At 30.9% G+C, this 17,232-nt stretch overlaps 4 protein-coding genes across 8 annotated transcripts; 2 read left to right on the plus strand and 2 right to left on the minus strand.

The window, feature by feature from the left end:
- Positions 1-262: 262 nt before the first annotated feature.
- On the plus strand, positions 263-5,284 carry LOC117211998. 3 transcript variants are annotated; one of them, XR_004488379.1, is made up of 4 exons: positions 661-798; positions 1,005-1,128; positions 1,230-1,271; positions 4,954-5,284. XR_004488379.1 is itself a non-coding variant. In XM_033456419.1 (2 exons), exons 1-2 carry the CDS (start codon positions 672-674, stop codon positions 3,964-3,966), a joined length of 1,104 nt encoding a protein of 367 aa, XP_033312310.1. In that variant the 5' UTR covers positions 263-671; the 3' UTR covers positions 3,967-4,181. The 3 variants fall into 3 exon arrangements, 1 of the variants encoding a protein (XP_033312310.1); XR_004488378.1 differs by having other exon boundaries at positions 1,005-1,271; XM_033456419.1 differs by lacking the exons at positions 1,005-1,128; positions 1,230-1,271; positions 4,954-5,284 and adding an exon at positions 2,990-4,181 and having other exon boundaries at positions 263-798.
- A 3,865-nt stretch (positions 5,285-9,149) lies between these two features.
- LOC117211997 (facilitated trehalose transporter Tret1-like) lies at positions 9,150-11,647 on the minus strand. Its single transcript, XM_033456418.1, has 3 exons — positions 11,558-11,647; positions 9,717-11,199; positions 9,150-9,330 (listed from the first exon to the last, which is right to left on the minus strand). Exon 2 carries the CDS (start codon positions 11,174-11,176, stop codon positions 9,764-9,766), a length of 1,413 nt encoding a protein of 470 aa, XP_033312309.1. The 5' UTR covers positions 11,177-11,199; positions 11,558-11,647; the 3' UTR covers positions 9,150-9,330; positions 9,717-9,763.
- On the plus strand, positions 11,031-17,142 carry LOC117211999 (39S ribosomal protein L42, mitochondrial). 2 transcript variants are annotated; one of them, XM_033456421.1, is made up of 2 exons: positions 11,031-11,141; positions 16,733-17,142. In XM_033456421.1, exon 2 carries the CDS (start codon positions 16,733-16,735, stop codon positions 17,090-17,092), a length of 360 nt encoding a protein of 119 aa, XP_033312312.1. In that variant the 5' UTR covers positions 11,031-11,141; the 3' UTR covers positions 17,093-17,142. The 2 variants fall into 2 exon arrangements, with proteins under 2 accessions (XP_033312312.1, XP_033312311.1); XM_033456420.1 differs by lacking the exon at positions 11,031-11,141 and adding an exon at positions 16,365-16,560.
- LOC117211996 (coiled-coil domain-containing protein 40) lies at positions 11,558-15,909 on the minus strand. 2 transcript variants are annotated; one of them, XM_033456416.1, is made up of 8 exons: positions 15,514-15,909; positions 14,687-15,309; positions 13,773-14,016; positions 13,274-13,684; positions 12,669-13,190; positions 12,316-12,603; positions 12,096-12,254; positions 11,558-12,024 (listed from the first exon to the last, which is right to left on the minus strand). In XM_033456416.1, the coding sequence occupies exons 1-8, from the start codon at positions 15,631-15,633 to the stop codon at positions 11,797-11,799; spliced, it is 2,595 nt and encodes an 864-aa protein (XP_033312307.1). In that variant the 5' UTR covers positions 15,634-15,909; the 3' UTR covers positions 11,558-11,796. The 2 variants fall into 2 exon arrangements, with proteins under 2 accessions (XP_033312307.1, XP_033312308.1); XM_033456417.1 differs by lacking the exon at positions 11,558-12,024 and having other exon boundaries at positions 12,111-12,226.
- Positions 17,143-17,232: the final 90 nt, after the last annotated feature.

Below are 17,232 nucleotides of genomic sequence, written 5' to 3' on the forward strand. Positions count from 1 at the left end.
CAATTTTGCTTTAAGCAAATGAAGAACCATTCCGCTCCAGCCATTTCAGGAAATCGCTCCAACCAATCAAAACTAAAGAAAGTTTTGGCGCAGAAAATTTTTCTAGTTTGTTTGCTTGTTCAATAAATTATTTGTTATTTATTATTGTTGAAACCAAGTTTCTAATAATTATTTCCTTTCGTTGATTCGGAAAGAGTAGGAAAAGAATAGTTAGTGTAAGTAGACTACCCGCATACGTACTGCGAATTACTGCCTCTAGCGGTCAAACGTTCGAACTATTATATGTACATTTCTTTCTTCGCTATTTCCTTCGTAACGGAAACTTATGCAAATCTAAGAAACGATGAGAGATGAAATATCCGTTCGTACTGTGAAGCTTAGAATTTTTTGATCATCGGAACCACGGTTTATATGGCCGTGGTTAGAATACGTGTGCAATCGTGAATCGTCCAAAATCGTACAATTGAATCGTGTTTTTATTAGTGTCTTTATAAAAAAAAATATACAGTGAACAATTACAGATGCAAGAAAGCGTAGTTCATTTTTGTGGATTGTTAATCCTTGCAGTTTAGGTAGACACGTTGATTCGGTTCCTTAGTTTTAGTGATTAATATTAAGTTTCTTCTTGTTTCTTACAATCGATTGCTATAACTCAAAAAACAGCAGTAACAATGCATAGACACGGTACTTATGATAGATGTAAATTTGTTCATTGTAACAACGGAAGGCACAATGGACACCGTTTGTTTCGATTTCCATCTAAACCAGAAAGACAGAAAAAATGGATAGAAAATACAGGTAGGTAAAAAATATTTATACTTTTATTAAATTATTTGGCTGAACTTTACTTTAGAGTTTACTTTAGAGAGCCAAAAACTTATTGACCTTTCTGCAATCTTATAGCTTTCAATGCGTAGAATCCGAAAATGCAAGTTTCAAGACGAGAAATCCACTGCTTCAAAAGTTATGATTGTTTCAAAAGTAAAAACCGAGCAACACTTTAGGGCACTTTACACGTTATTTTGACGCCATATTGTTCCTTTATACATGATTCGTCCAATGAATGGAGTCGTTAATTGTAAATAAATGCACGTGGATGGCGACTATTTTGTGACGGGATTTTGAATCGTGAGTATTGAATTCACTTGAATTAGGTTCGGGCCAATCTACGCTCTCCGGCTACCGTTTACTGTTTACGCTAGTACAAACGAACTTTCTATGAAATTCAGTTCGATGCTCATCTGCGCAGACAGGAGGAAATTGGCGTTAAGGTAATATGTAAAATAAAAATGTTCAGTTTTACATAGTCATACCATACGTTTGGAACCAATGGATTCCTCGCCTTAGAACTTGCATTTTAAGATTCTACACGCTGAAAACTACAAGATTGCAAAAAAATCAATAACCTTTTTAATTCCTAAATTAAGGTTTAACCAATGTGATTTGATGATTCAACAGAGTGCAAATCATTTGTAATTTGACAACTCCAATGTTTTTGTTCGGCAGCGTATACGTCAGCATTGGTTGCCGTTCTCTCATCTTTCGTTTATAAACGAAGATCGGGCGAGCTTAAAGTCGTGCACAATGTGCATATACGAGACTGTAAGAAATGTGTTATAACATAATTCAAGTAAAAGTGAATATTATCAATACATTTGGGTTGAGTTAGCTTTCTCAAAACCTTAATTAGTTTTTTCAGCAACTATAGGTTCAGATGATAATCTGATAACATAATTCGTCATTATCGTACGGGAGGGCCGTCCCACAGCGGCCGGACTTGAAAAAACTAACCCAAACTCAACACATTAATGATATTCACTTTTGATGAAACTATGGAACAGTTACGTCCTTTCCGCTTTTGATGATTTTTGAATATGGGTCGGGGGAATGATTCCGAACAACTTTTTCCTGCACATGTAACTGTTGGTCGACCGTTGTTTTCCAGATATTTGCAAAAAACTTTCAGTGCCACTACAGTGAATTCCGCTTATAGCTGTGCGTCTGTGACAACGTATGCAGTAGTATTGGTTGCTGATAGTCTTGCGGTGAACGAGTATAATGACCCGATCGAAACTTAGCCCTTATCTTTTGTTTATGGTAGAAATGTATATATAAACGAGGGTTTAGCGAGCTTAAATCCCGTACACAACTGCATATGTGCGGCTACAACAAATGTTTGTTACATATAACTCATAATTCAATTGAAAGTGAATATCATTAATGTATTGAGCTTAGGTTTGGGTCAGAATCTTCAATCCGGACGCCTTGCGATTATCGGCAACACGCGCTTGAGATAATAACAAATTAATTATAAAAATAATAGGCGAATGAATAATTGATATTATTTTACGAAATAGGATAATCATTTTTACATGTATTCTACACAAGCGCTGTTCGCGGCAGTCGGATTGAGAAATCTGACCCAAACTTAAACCCAATATGTATAAATCTTGTAACTAGGAATGTTTCCATCTTCTTTCTCAAACCCTTCAGATATTCTGACAATTTGTCTGTACCAGTCTTCTATATTCTTTATCGTATCTGGATAGTCTTATCCTCTCCAATCTTCCCCATTCTCTCTCTCTCTCTCTCCCTCTGCAGTAACCATTATCCTTATATACCGCCTTTCCACTTTGTTTAAATAATAATTTTACACGGCATTAAGACGTTACTCGCTGTTTAATCATAAATATAAATAATAATAATTTGTTCTAAGGACTCAGAGGAATTTTAGTTGAAGATTTAAGTCAGAGTTTTAGTTTCCGTGTTCTAAAATTAAGTTAACAATTTATTGCGAATAAAAGTTGCTTAAAGGATGGTCATATTGCGTGCAATGCCGCAGTAGAAAAAACTGTCGCGCTTTGCTATTTAACTGTCATATATATCAAATTATATGACTGTCTATTATATTAAGATGTTTGTAAAATAAATTTATAGCTTCTCGCGAAAATTATGCATTCAGAATTCAACACTACTAAAATTCACGCAGGAAATAGTTGGCTTCGATTCTTGTCGACCTCCACGATCAGGACTGCAGGACTTTGCGATCTTCATTTCCGAGAGGAAGATTTTTGCGACGGAACGAAAAAGCGTTTGCTTCGGAATCGTGATCCAATCCATTGGAAGGAAATATCGACGTCCCATGGGCAAACACAGGCGATTGTTGAACCGCAAGAATCAGGGGATTCCACAGAAGTAGCAGTAGAAGAACAGAACAGAAGAACAGAAGAAGTGCAGAAGCTTCAAGAACAAGTACCAAGTCCAAGAGAAATCTGTGATAAAAATCTTCAAGAAAATGTTAACTGTGATAAAAATCTTCAAGAAAGTATTAACTGTGATAAGAATCTTCAAGAAAATGTTTACTGTAGTAACCTCGACGATTTTAGTATTAGAAAACAGTCAAACCCTAATTTATGTCCTTCGGGGAAAGAATTGTTCCTTAACACTGCTTCGGATGATACCGATTTGTCATTTTTAAATTACGAATTAGATGCACAAGCACCTACACCTTGCGAAAATTTGACAGTTGTTTCGCTTGTATCAAAAAAAGATTTTCGATGCTCCAAAGAATGTAAAATATTGGTTGATTCCTTAACAAAAAAAATAAATCTTTTACAGATAAAGGTAAAGCGATTGGAAAAGAGAGCAAAATGTGTACAAAGTAAATATTCATATGTACGCAAGCAATTAGAAAAGCAACTAAGCCAAAAAATTCGCAATATTGATGATTTTTTAGTAACGAATAAACTAGCTAAGAATGTAGGTCCGACGGCGAAGACTATAATTAAGCTACAGTTGCGTACAAAAAAGACTCAATATACAGACGACGAGAAAGAGTTAGCGAAACAAATTTATTTTCAGTCTCCAACTAACTATACTAAATTGCGAAATGTGGGTTTGATTTTACCTTCGGAATCCATAGTTCGAACATGGTTCTCTAAGTATGACGGTTCCGAGAATGAATGAAATGATCTTTTGAAAAATTTCTGTTTATGTAATTGAGAAGTTTGATAAAAAAAAAAAAAAGGGCATGAATGCCAAAATCCCATTTTAAGAAAATCGATTTTAAAGTTTTCATTATGGTATTACTTAGTGAAAAGTAATTGAATCCAAATTTTTAAAGGTGTATTAATATATTCTTAAAACGTTCTGGAAGCAGAAATAATAATTAAAAGATGATATGCGTTTTTATTAATAAGCTTTAAAAAATTGATTTATGTGTCCTTTTTCCATAAATAGAGTAAAATTATTTTTTCGTTTATTTATTTAAGTATAATTTTATTTACTTATTCAGTTACAAATATTTTTTATACAGAAAACTTACATAAAAAATACAAGCTTAAGATCAAAATTAAACAAGAAATTAAATTTCTTAAGTAAATATTTTTATACAGGTTGCATGCGTAACTGTAGTTTACGCTTTTATTTTCTGACGTCACCTTATCTAGCTCCAATAAGTTATATAGAGGTATATTCATCATCTTTTCTTTAAAAATTGTTACACTTCCTCCTCGTTAGTTGACATGAATTTATCTTTATCAGGTTCGCTCGGTACGATCTTCGCTACTTGAAGAACGTTCTCAATCCGTATTCTGCTGTTCTCATCCGGATATTAGCATAGACTTCTTGCGTCCTCTCCGCGGTCAATTCTCGTAGAGCTGGTTCAATCGTTAAAAGTTCTAAATAATTTATGCGCTTCTTTTATAGGGATTTATTTCAGAAACCATAGGCTTTTTTTGTCTCCGTTTAATGCATCCTAACCGAATGTACATAGATGCATCAGTGTATATTGTTACGTTAAATTTTCCCGAATCGATCTTTTTAATTGAGCTTTTTGCCTTATTCGGGATGGCAAATCCGTTTTCCTTCTTCCGTGCTGTATCATATATATAAACCTTATATAAACAGCCGAATCATTGGTCAATTTCTTTACGTCACCTACTTTGATTTTAGATTATTTGACAAGCAAGGCTATAAGGGTTGTGGTACGAGGAGGTAAGTCAAGCTCGAGAAGAATTCGTCGGGAGACGATGAAAACAGGAGAAATTCTTTATCACCAATCTGAAGACTATTCGCCTCATCGTTCCTAAATTTCAACATCGCATTCCGACTTTCTAAAAACGGCATTTCTAAGATTCCTGTCTCAGCAATGGAAAATTCATTATTAACAATTTGAAAGTTTACATCGACATAATGAACTTTTTAACGATGATTTCGTCACAAGTAAGTATGATTCTTGAATCAATGCCTGTGAGATTGTAGTCGATATTAGTATTTACCGTTTTGCTTCGTTATATTAAGTTTCGAGCCAGCGTCAATAAGGAAATTGGCAAACCTTTCTTGGAAACAATGATGAAACAAGTTAATCATTTGCAAAGGATCGACCAATTCTGGCTTTACATTACTCGGGATTGAATCCTTCGTTAATTTTAATGCGAGGTAAAATTTAAAAAAGAGGTATTCAATGACTTTACAGCATTCTGTTGAGGAACCATCTTTGAATGAGGCTACTGACTGTCGAATTTAGGCAATTTAACAACAGGAGAGTCCATTTGCGTTGTCACGAAGATTGATTTTTGAGGCTGCGATACGTCAGTAGAAAATTCGGGATTAGCAGTAACAACCATGGTTGGATAAGGTAATTGGTTCTTCATTTCGGGTAGATCAACGATGAAGCTACTTGCTTATGTTGACAAAAAACTAAATTCTGAAAATTGTGATATGTCACCGTGAGATTTGACTCGCATGGTTTCAAAAAATATATCTTCGATATCAAAACATGAAATATTAAATCTTAAACTACGACTATTTTTACATTTCTTAAAACTTATCGTATATCGTATATAAACTTACCGTATTTGCTCATACAACCTAACAAATTTGATTACAAAATAACTATGTTTCATAGAATACACGATAGACAGGAGAGAGTTTACAGATTACAATCTAATCAGGTGGTACTTATTTTATACGCAAGCTACTTTAGAGTCCAGTTGAGTCCAATTTTCCAGATGTTGATCTCATTCAGCGCTTGGATACCAGGTCGCGGGTCGCAGATCGCAATAGTCCGTCAATAATTGCCAAGAAATCCAATCGTTCAATGTCTCGATGACTGACCAGGGAATGGATCAGGATACTCGGGTGTATGTCATGTGGTAGCCAGGAAATGTAATATGAATATGAATATTTACATTCGCTCTAGGGGAAACCGTGCGGAAATTCAAGAGGAAGAGATTGCATCTTCGCAAGAAGCCTCTCATCAGCCGGCAATAGGGGAAAGCTTCCTCTCGCCATCGATCCTCAAGTGTTTCGCCGTCTTTTCGAGATTCCACGGATATTTTGCGTATCCCATTACTGTCAGCGAAACTGTTACTGTTGCGGCCTAGTTTGTTAGAAAGTCGATATTTTGGAGCGAGTTCGGATGCCCGTGGAACGCTGATCCGTTTTGCTCGTGATAGCTTCGATAATAACTCCAAATGTAATATAAAATCAATCAACTTACATTTGAATTATTTAAATATTTTAAAACAACAACTTGAACAACAACTTAAATTTTACAAGAACGAAAATGAAGAGTGTCTGTAGCAAACATTGTAAGTGCCAGAAAACAATTTTTCGGGAGGAAAAGAAAACTTATTCTTTAATGTAATTCAAATTCACGAAAAAGAAAGGTGTGTCTGTAGAGAAGTCTGTATGTGTCACCTCTTAATTGTAAATAAAACTCAATGTTTCATTTATTTAAATAAATGGCATAGACAAAAACCAAGAAACGATTAACCACCGTTTATTGGGGCTTATATTTTTCTCTATAGAGGCGACTATGTGACGCGACAATGCCCTTTCATATGACAACAGATATAAATATCGAATTGGCTAATGACATAAGCACAGAGATATAAAGATAGAGTACGCGAATCACACATTACCGCGTAATTGGATGCAATTTTATACTAGTATTTTTAATTGCATACTAGTATTAAGGAGATCCTAATTTGAAGTTACAAAAATAGCCATTTAATTATGATAATTGTAAAAAATCCAACTTTAGGCACGTTTCAAATTCTAAGAAAAACGGCTGGCAATATTTTCTTGTTGCTTATTATGTGCTATGTTGGTAATTACTTTAAAAAATATCAACTATTGAGATATAGCATAACATCCCTGGTCTCTTTTGCAGTTTTGACATACGCCCACGCATTGTTGTTCTAACGCAAAGCAACCAAACGACCGTTTTCGTTAATTAATTTCAAATTAAATAATTTTTCGGTTTCGAATCTTTACTAACTTCTAGAAAGTTAGTACACGCTGACTAAGTTGTTTTCTGCAGATCTTTAAACTGCATCGTTTATCGCTGGCTGACTTGTTGTAAATTATGCTTAATTGCAGCAGACGAGTAGTCATTCAACCAGATCCAACACTTCATTCTCGAGTGCGCTCACAAGGTACTTGAGATACTCTCAAGTAGTTACATACTTAATATATTTATAAACACTATCTAAACTGAACTCACGTAAAAAGATACTATATTAAATTTTCAATTCAGTTACTCATATGTATAACTTTTGCGCTTATAATCAAATAGATGACACTCTGTATAATCCTGTATAACCCCATTGCGTGACTTACCTTATTTTAAATAAATTAGTTAAAATCAAAGTTGATTAAGATTCAAAGAATTTGTAATGTCATGTGTTATTACTGATGGCTCTTGATAGGGTGAATCTATGGTGATGTAAATAGAAATTCTACAGCAACATACAAATTCTACAACATTCTACAACAAAGGAATTTTGATAACAGATTTTATCATGATTTTATCGACTAAATGTTATAATTATTAGTCATCATTGATAACTAGTTGTAATCACTCGTTTGTTTGCACGCTTACTTTTGTTGCCATGAAAAGAAACATTTCTAAAGTATAAAATGCCAGGCTCTTTGATATTGTGATGAACACTAATTAGATATATTTTTACTAACGTTAGCTATTAACAACTAACTCAACTGGATATAAAGTAAATAGATAAATAAAATAAATTTGTCAGTTAATAGTGAGGATATATTATTATGTATCAGACAACAAACATTAGAGATTAGACTTCTCGTTGAGCTTGAAGTGTCTAGGCTTTTTCCAACTGATAACGTAAAACGCTTTCTGTTTTCCAATTCATTATTCAATTAAAATGCTTCAGAGTTTATTAGATAATGTATAGGCGCCAACGCCCTGGCCGCGCTGAGTACACTCGTTCCCGTCAGATCACGAAAGTTAAGCAGCGCCGGGCACGGATAGTATTTGGATGGCTCAGCGCCTCGGGGCCGCCAAGCAGTCCGGTAGGGGAACCGGGCTGCCTGGCACGGCGGCTCCAGCGACGAGGCGCGGTGTGACAATGGTCACACACCGGCCCCATCAGCGGTGGTATTAGGCGCGCGGGGGAGAGGCCCCGCTGCGACGCTCACACCGATTCCCGGGCCTCTCTCGATCGCAGCCGGGATGATTATCGTGGAGGTTTTAGTCGCTTGGAGTCCGACACTACCACGCCGCTTTCTCCAGAAACGGCCTGGCGTCCGTGCGGATTTCCTCCACGTAAAATATAAAAAAAAAAAAAAAAAGATAATGTATAGGCAACTTGCTCTATTTAGGAGATTCGTAATTTCTTGATGAAATTTTCCTTCTTGATGTAATTTCACTATCAATTAACGCTCACACTTACAGGTTTCTGATCTCTTTGTAGCCATGTTTAAGAATTATTATTCATCATACTATTCATTATGAAATACGCGTTCGAATATTTCTGTAACTTGCGTAAGCGATATGTAGATTGCTCTTGATGTGCTATCAATCCTGCAGACGTAGTCGGATCTTTTTCTAATTTTATTCATACATTCTCAAGATTTGTACCTTCTGTTTGAGGCCTGCAAATTTCATTTCTTAACAATTTGGAGACATTCGAATGTACTTTGTATATATACATTTGTACATATACAGTTGTAAAAAGAAATTTATAACAGCTTGTCATATTTTTTGTTTGCCTTATCAACAAAAGCTTATCTCAGAGAAGTAATGTATACACGACCATAACTAGATTTGGATAATTACTAACGCTATTATGTATTTTGAAGCATCATGCGAATTTACATATAGATACATACAAATTATTGTTATGCTACCGTAATGGATTGAACTTCTCATTCACAGGTTTACACCGAGTTTACAACTTTTTTTTATATCATCTGATAATTTTTGCTGAATAGCACAAATTTTCGATGCGCATAACTTTTAAAACAGCGATTCTCCTTGCCTTAAGTCTGCTATGTTTGAATTTTACACATCTAAAATATATAAGATAAAAATAGGTTACAAAACCGGTCTTTCTCAAAATAAAATTTGTGCAAAAACTGTATTTATACAATGCAAATTAAAGTGTATTCAGTGTACAGAAGTCATATATATATATACATATATATAACTTTTAAGCTTAACATATTGGACCACAGTCTGTTGTATACTTGAATTTATTTCAAAATTTATATTCAAATAAAGTAATCTTAAATCGTTTGCAAAATGTTTATATTTTAATTGTTTATTATAAATTGTTTTATAGGTGTATACATATTTATTTTGTTACAATATTTTATTCTACAGCTTTTTAATACTTTCTTTTGTTGTGCTTTTATATAAACTAATAACTTGCAATTTGAAATAATATTAAACCCACCATCAGTGGACCATTGTAGACAAACAGTTTTTAAATAATAACATTATTTAGGAGCCATTCAATTCTTTTTGGATTTCTTCTAAAGACTTTCCTTTTGTTTCAGGAACTAATAAATACACAAAGGAAGTTCCAATAACACAAATTACGGTAAATAACCAAAATGTTTCACCAGTACCAATTGCCATGGAAACGTTAATAAAAAATTTAGTTACAATGAAAACTAATACCGAATTTAAAAGGCAAGCACTACTTACAGCTACACCCTTAATTTCTGGTGCAAAAATTTCACCCATCATTAACCATGGAACTGGACCAAAGCCCATATTAAACATAATAATAAAAATGCATAGAGACGTTAGAGGTAACCATGTAATTGAAGTTCCCTGGTTTTCAAGAAGGTAGAAAAAAACTCCAAGGGCGCAAGTTGTTAAAGCCAAAAATATTATAGATGTTAATAGTAATATTTTTCTGCCTATACGGTCTACAATTAATGTGCTCACAAAGACAGCTAATACTTGTATTGCACCTATTACAATAGTTGAATAATGAGGGTCTAAATCACTGCCAGCTTTTTCAAAAATGCTATTAGTATAAAATATAACAACATTTACACCACATAATTGTTGAAAAAACATAAGACCATAAGCAATTATAAAGCCTTTTAAAGCTGCTCTAGATTTGATTATAGTCCAAAAAGAGGTTGTATTTTGATTGCATTCTTCCAATGCATGTTTTTGATTTTGTAACTCATTTTCGATATTGTACTGAATACCGCGCAATCTAGTTAAACTTTTCTTAGCAGAGTCTTCATCACCTTTTTTTAAATAGTAGACTGGTGATTCTGGCATAAACATAAAAACTCCAAAAAATATAAGTGGTATAATACCAGATATAATTGACAGTACACGCATATCAACAAAAGTTCCCAAAACATACGATAAAAGAATGCCTGTAGTGAGAAGCAATTGAAAGTAAGATCCAACAGCTCCACGAATTTCATTCTCAACTATCTCTGCTGTGTATATTGGTGCTACCGCAGAAAAAGCTGGACCACTGAGACCAGTGATGAATCTACCAGCATAAAACATGATTAGATTGTTGGCAAAAATTAGAAGTAACCAGCCTAAGGTAAAAGGTATCACCATCAAAAGCATTGAAAATTTTCTTCCTATTATGTCAGCAAGAATTCCAATAGGAATACATATTACTACTGAACCTATTGCAGTTATTGAGCTAATCCATGAAAATTCTTCTGGAGAAATAGGTACACCATATAAAGATTGTAAGTCTCTTCCATTATCACCAGCAGAGGAAGTCCATGCTAATGTCATTCCAGCTGCTAAGGCTCCAAGATTTGCTGCCAAACTTGCAACATATTGAAGCAATCTCTTAGCTGGCACACTTTGATCATCATTGGACACCAAGGTTTGTTGTGAAATTCCAATATTAATCTCTTTCATTTTTTCCTTTTTTTTTTAATTCACTAAATATGCAAAAGAATTAACTTGATTACTATGATTATTCATAATCATATAAATCAATGCTTTTTTTCTGTTTCTCAGAAATACAGTTTTTAATTTACTTATTTATTTTAATTTATATAATTCTGAAAAATTTTTTAGTCTTGAACATACTTCTTCATATTTTTTATTTCACGTTAAAAGTATTGACAATAAATTTTATTGCTTCCATTATAAAAATAGAAATGAGTAGGTTTTTTACGATATTACTTATCGCATAAAATAAAATTTACAAAATCGATTTAACGTTTTAAATAGCAAAAAAAAAAAAAAAACTGGTTTAATTATTTTGTGTATATTTTATAAATGAAAGTTTCTTACCATCTAGCTTCAGATTCCCTATTGTTTTCAATCGTAATATTTTTTGCATAAAATTCTCTACTTCTTTTATTTAACAATATAATTGTATATTTAGCTTATTGTCTACAACTTGCATATAGCTTGATATAAAACGTTTTCTTAAAATAGTTACTAGAACTTTGTCCCATTGCATGAAGTATTTATTGAATGATAACATAATAATCATGCGCTTATCTTATCTTACACAGTCAGTCATTCTCTTATATAATTTGCAGAGTTACTAATACTTTTTTAATTCTGTTTTTTAACATTGGAAAGTCATGGTCAGTCCTTTCTAATGTACATTTTAGATATTCTCTGCAATAGTGTTCTTTTTGCAAATTTTCTTCTATTATATTTTCATTTTTATAAATCATTTTATATATGCCATTTTTAATATCATATAATTGCTTTACTTTTCTTTGTTTAAGGACCAAACTATGTAAATTCTAAAAATTGGAAAATAGAATTGAATAGTTAGTAAATTATGTTATCTAACGTGATACAATTAGAAACATACATGATATTTAAGCAGTTCCAATCGTTCAATTTCGTTTTCCACGGTGTTAACATGTTCTTTTAAATTTCGCAAAAATTCTTGACACTTGACTAATTTATCTTGAATACTTGTTACTTGATTGTTTAATTTCTCTATCATATTAACAGTTTGTTTCTTTATCTGTTAATAATAAAACATATAATTTGCTAATTTAAAACAAAACAATTATCTTAATGCTTACTTTTAAAAGTTGCTTAATTTTTGCTCTTTGATCAGACAAACGTTTGTGCATTACAACCTTCTCATTATGTTTTACTTTTGAATTTCTTTTAAGTCTACCAAACACTTTGTCAACTATAATATCTCTTCTTGTAATACAAAGATTCATATCATGAATTAATTTTTCCTGAATTTTCTTTAAATAGGAAAGTCTCATTTCCATTCTATGAATTTCACTTTTCATTGATGCTATACTTCCAGTATTTTGCTCCTCTTTTACATTTTTAATTGTATCTTGTATCAGTTGTACCTTAATGACATAAATATTATGACAATAAAGAAATAAATGATAAAATAATATAAATTACCAATTACCTTTTTGTTCCATGCTAAACTTTCTTGTAGTACAGAATTTAATTCCTCCTTTAGCATTACTTTCTCAGTGCATACATATTTTAAATCACTTTGTAATTTTATAAGTTCTAATTCCAATTCTTGGAAAGACAAAAGACATTCATTCTTTATTATACAATTTTTATCCTCCAAGCCCTTTTTCAGATCTTTTTGTACCATTAAATTTGAATTTATGCGGGATAACTTTTGATCAAGAGAAATTACAGCCTTATTTACATTTGCTTGTTCTTTTGTAAGCATTTCTAATGCATATTCCAATTTAAAATTCTTTTGCCCCATTATCATAACTTCTTTTTGAAGAAAATTTATTTCTTGCAATTGCAATTCTCTTTGTTGGCTTAATGAAACCACAAAACCTTGTTGACGCAACCAAAATTGTTGTGTCTTTTTAATATTTAGTTGAAATTCTTGAATATTTTTTTCTAAACCGACAATCTTTATATCTAATGGACTCAATTCTTCTGCATTAGTACTTGGTAGTATCTGAAATTGTTTGCTTGTAAATATATATGACTTTTTTATTACATTTTTTCTGAATTCAAAAATAAAAAGAGACAATATATAACCTGCTCAAGAAGTTTATTTATTCCTAAAAGCTTTGTTTGCGCTTTTCCCATCATTACTTCATATTTTCTTGTTTCCTTTTGCAATTCATCTATTTGCTTTTCTTTCCCAGTATTTATTTGCGACAGTTCATGCAATTCTGCTTTTTTATTTTCAATAAGATTTTTAAGCTTTTCCAATTGCAGAAGATTGTTTCCATATGTATTCTCTACACGTGCAACTGAAATTTCAGATTGCAATACAGCATTTTTTGTATTTATTAGTAACTCATTTACATATTGAGTCGCCTTATTGCATATAACTTTTTCTTCCAACTTTTTAAATATAGCATCCTCTAGATTATTTCTTTTTTCAAAAATATTTTCAAACCTTTTATTTACTTGCTCTTCTTCATATAAATAATTCTGATATTTCTGAAATGATGTTAGTTAAGAATAAAATCAATTAGAATTATAGCATGTTTTATATTAGCATTTAACAATTACAGCATGTCTAACATACATTAAATATAACATTATAATCGTATTCTGTTTGTTCACTTATTTTTGTAAGATTTAGTAATTCTGATTTACTGTTTGCAATATTTTCATTATATTTTGATATTGCTCTTGATGTAATTTTAATATCGTTTTCTATTCGAAAGGATAAAGATGTCAGATGTTCATTATTCTCCATTTCTTTTTCTGTTTCTTTCCTTATTTTTTGTATTTCTAATAATAATCCATTGTATAATTGATGTGCTTCTCTAAAAAGATAAATATTTCAATGAACTTGAGATGAAATGTTACAACTTTATATCATGTTCTCTTATATAAAAAGTTGGCAATAAATTAATTGTACTTGAATTTGACTAATTACCGACTGAATATGAGTAAAAAATCAACAGGATGTTATTTTAAATGCGAATATATGTAAATAATGTAGACAAAAATTTTCCCGTTTAACTATATTGAGATGCAAACATATTTGGAAACGTTTAGTTAACAATCGATTAGCTACACGCGTATGATAAATTTTTAAATCTACTTTTCTCGGAAACAAAGCGTCTTGTGAAAAAAATGTTATTCTACACTTCCGATTTATTTTCACATGTAGAATGACCTTTTGTCGACTGTTCAGTCCTGTCCAGTCCGGAACTAGTCATGTTCAAGTATACTTCATAAATTTTCAAACTCGATTTTCTCAAGAACTAAGCCTTAAATGAAAAAATGTTATTCCATATCTTTCTTTTATTTTTTAAATAAGAAATCACCACGTGCCCGCTTGTTGTACATAACTTTTGGCCTCACCAGTATGTCAATCAAATATAATTCAAATATATAACCAAATGTAAGATTACCACAGTAAATTTCATATTATATCCCTAATCATCATAGATTCATACGGAGAAGTATTAAATCTACTGCAATACTTACTTTTGTTCAAAATTTAACTGATCATGAATACTATTTCTTTTAGAAATATTAGTTACCACAGACTTCCATATATTATACAGGTCTTTATGTTCCATATGTAGAGTTTCTAAATCTGTATTTGCATCAATTATCATTCTATTAGCATCTTGCTTTTCTTTGTCTTTAATTTGTAATTGTTCATCAATGTAGGCTATTTCTGATTCAATTTTCCATATTTCTTCTTTCAATCGATATAATATAAAGTCTCTTTGCTGTTTTCTTTTAATCAATATCTTATTTTTACTAACATCTTGTAATGACACTTGTTTTGATATTATTAAATGGTCGTTCAAATCCTTTTCCCATTTGGACAAGTAAGAATAAAATTCCAATAAATTCTTTAATTTTTGACATAATTTTTCTTTTTTATCTTTCTCTCCTTTTAATTTTGAATAGTTTTCTTTTAAAATATCCTTAGCATTTTCTATACTATTATTCCTTTTTTCTCTTAATAATGTAACTTTCGATAGTGCCTCTATATATTGTTTTAATATTATATGCTGATGTTGAACTTCTTCTTGCTTTTGATAAAGTTGTATAGCTTCTGATTCTAGTTCTTTTTCTGCATGTTTTATTGACGCTTCCTAAAAATATTTATAATTAACCTTATGCCGTTATGTTATAACAAAATATTATAGAATGTAACATTTCAAAATATATTTTATATCCTTGTATTAAAATTATAAAATATATTTTGAAATGTTATAATAAAATCATTGTTAAAGATAATAGCATAAAGTATACAAAATATTTGTTATTTATTATATTTTGTGTAGTCAGTTACTTACAAGATCGAGTATTTCTTCTGAAAGTTTATTATCAACATGCAATAAATGCACATGTAGTGTTCTTTGAAACTTTTTCATCAAATTATCATTTGGATCAAGAATACTTAATGTAGACGTCATGATCAAGCTCAATTTATTGCACCTTGTTATGAATTTTTTAACCACTTTAAAAACTACTTTTTACAAAAATTGTCTTTTCTATCTCTTTTCATATGTTCATTCAATGATATGAACATATATCTAAATTTTTTTTAATTCTTAAAAGTTTCATTTAAATGTTTCATTCTCGTAGCACTGCAAGATTTGTTTACATTTAAATTAAATGCGGTTACCACATTAACAGCCAAGTAGTAACAAAATAATAGAAAGCAGTAGAAAATGAACTTTCTTTTTTTATGATCAATATTTTTTTCTTTCATTACTTGGTCTGTTAAATATGTATATAATGTATGTATAAATATTTTAGCAGATTCTAATAATTTACTATTTATACTAACGATTACTATTATACTAAAAGATATTGTATGACAAAATTTTAATTTATCCCATAACTATATATATTTATGCTATTTAATTAGTAATAGAAATATTTTATTGTATGTCGTTGTTGTATTTAATATTTTTAATATACCCTCATTAATGTAAAATAGTGTTAGAATGTGTAATAGATTATATTTTAGAATACGAAATTGATTAAATTATCTTTTATTTTGAAAAATTTTAGAACATAACGGTATAATATTATAAATTATAAGAATATCATTATTATCAAACATTACAAAAAATCAGTATGATTGGTAATTTAAATGCTTAATTATGCTTTTAATTTTAATGCAAAAGTTGATGTATGTAGCAAGTTATTCTTTGTCGAGGGATTCAATATGTGTAGTGGCACTACTGTTCATTTACAAATTGTATATTTCATTTCTTAAATATATGTTACTTCAATTATAATATAAATATTATAGATATTTATATACTGTAAATACGCGTTTCATTTTGAGTATACCATTTATTTACCACTTCTGCAATAATTTACGCTTTAAAGTAAGATATACAAATATTTCTTACTTACAGAATTGTTGTATTATTTATAGGTTATTCTGCAAGATATAACCTTAGATGTGTTACTAACATTACATATATTTTTATTTATAAATTATTAGTATAAAAATATATTAACTAATTTCTCCATTTCTCTTTCTATCTCTTTAAACAGATGAATACTGTATTAAGTACTGTGCGTGTACTAAATGTATCTGCCAAGCGATATCTAAGTTCTGTTAAATTACCTTCAGAAATAGCTATACCAATGAATAAAGATATGATTATCTGCTGGCATCCAGAACGAGAATTCCCTTATGAATATTCATTACCATTACCAGAAGAAAAACAAATTTCATCAAATTCTGTTTTATGCATTGGTGAAAAAGAAATTGCTGAGGTTTTTAAGCAGAAGAAAGAAGAGGTTGTTGTTGAAGAACTTTCTAAATTGACATATACTACAAAACATAGATGGTATCCCAAAAACTGGCGTCGGAGATTGAGAAAAGTAGAAACAGAAAGACCATATCTGTAGTTGTATGCTTAAAACATTAATTCAATAAAGTAATATTAAGACTAATTAAATTTTTATTTAGAAAGTACTATTGTCGTAGGCTATTTTATGTTTATATTTATTTTCATTTTATTGCACTTATTTCGATGTGAATAACATTC

The sequence above is a fragment of the Bombus bifarius genome, unplaced genomic scaffold (genome assembly GCF_011952205.1).
Source record: "Bombus bifarius isolate JDL3187 unplaced genomic scaffold, Bbif_JDL3187 scf7180000008265, whole genome shotgun sequence".
Lineage (NCBI taxonomy): Eukaryota > Metazoa > Arthropoda > Insecta > Hymenoptera > Apidae > Bombus > Bombus bifarius.

Excerpts from the sequence above, each read along its gene's own strand:
- LOC117211998 (XM_033456419.1), top strand. The coding sequence starts at position 672 with ATGCATAGACACGGTACTTATGATAGATGTAAATTTGTTCATTGTAAC. Across the intron at positions 799-2,989 it reads AAAATGGATAGAAAATACAG|GAAATAGTTGGCTTCGATTC; the intron begins GTAGGTAAAAAA and ends AAATTCACGCAG.
- LOC117211997 (XM_033456418.1), bottom strand. The coding sequence starts at position 11,176 with ATGAAAGAGATTAATATTGGAATTTCACAACAAACCTTGGTGTCCAAT.
- LOC117211996 (XM_033456416.1), bottom strand. The coding sequence starts at position 15,633 with ATGACGTCTACATTAAGTATTCTTGATCCAAATGATAATTTGATGAAA. Across the intron at positions 14,017-14,686 it reads CAGTTAAATTTTGAACAAAA|AGAAGCACATCAATTATACA; the intron begins GTAAGTATTGCA and ends TTATCTTTTTAG. Across the intron at positions 12,025-12,095 it reads TGGAACTGCTTAAATATCAT|AATTTACATAGTTTGGTCCT; the intron begins GTATGTTTCTAA and ends TCCAATTTTTAG.
- LOC117211999 (XM_033456421.1), top strand. The coding sequence starts at position 16,733 with ATGAATACTGTATTAAGTACTGTGCGTGTACTAAATGTATCTGCCAAG.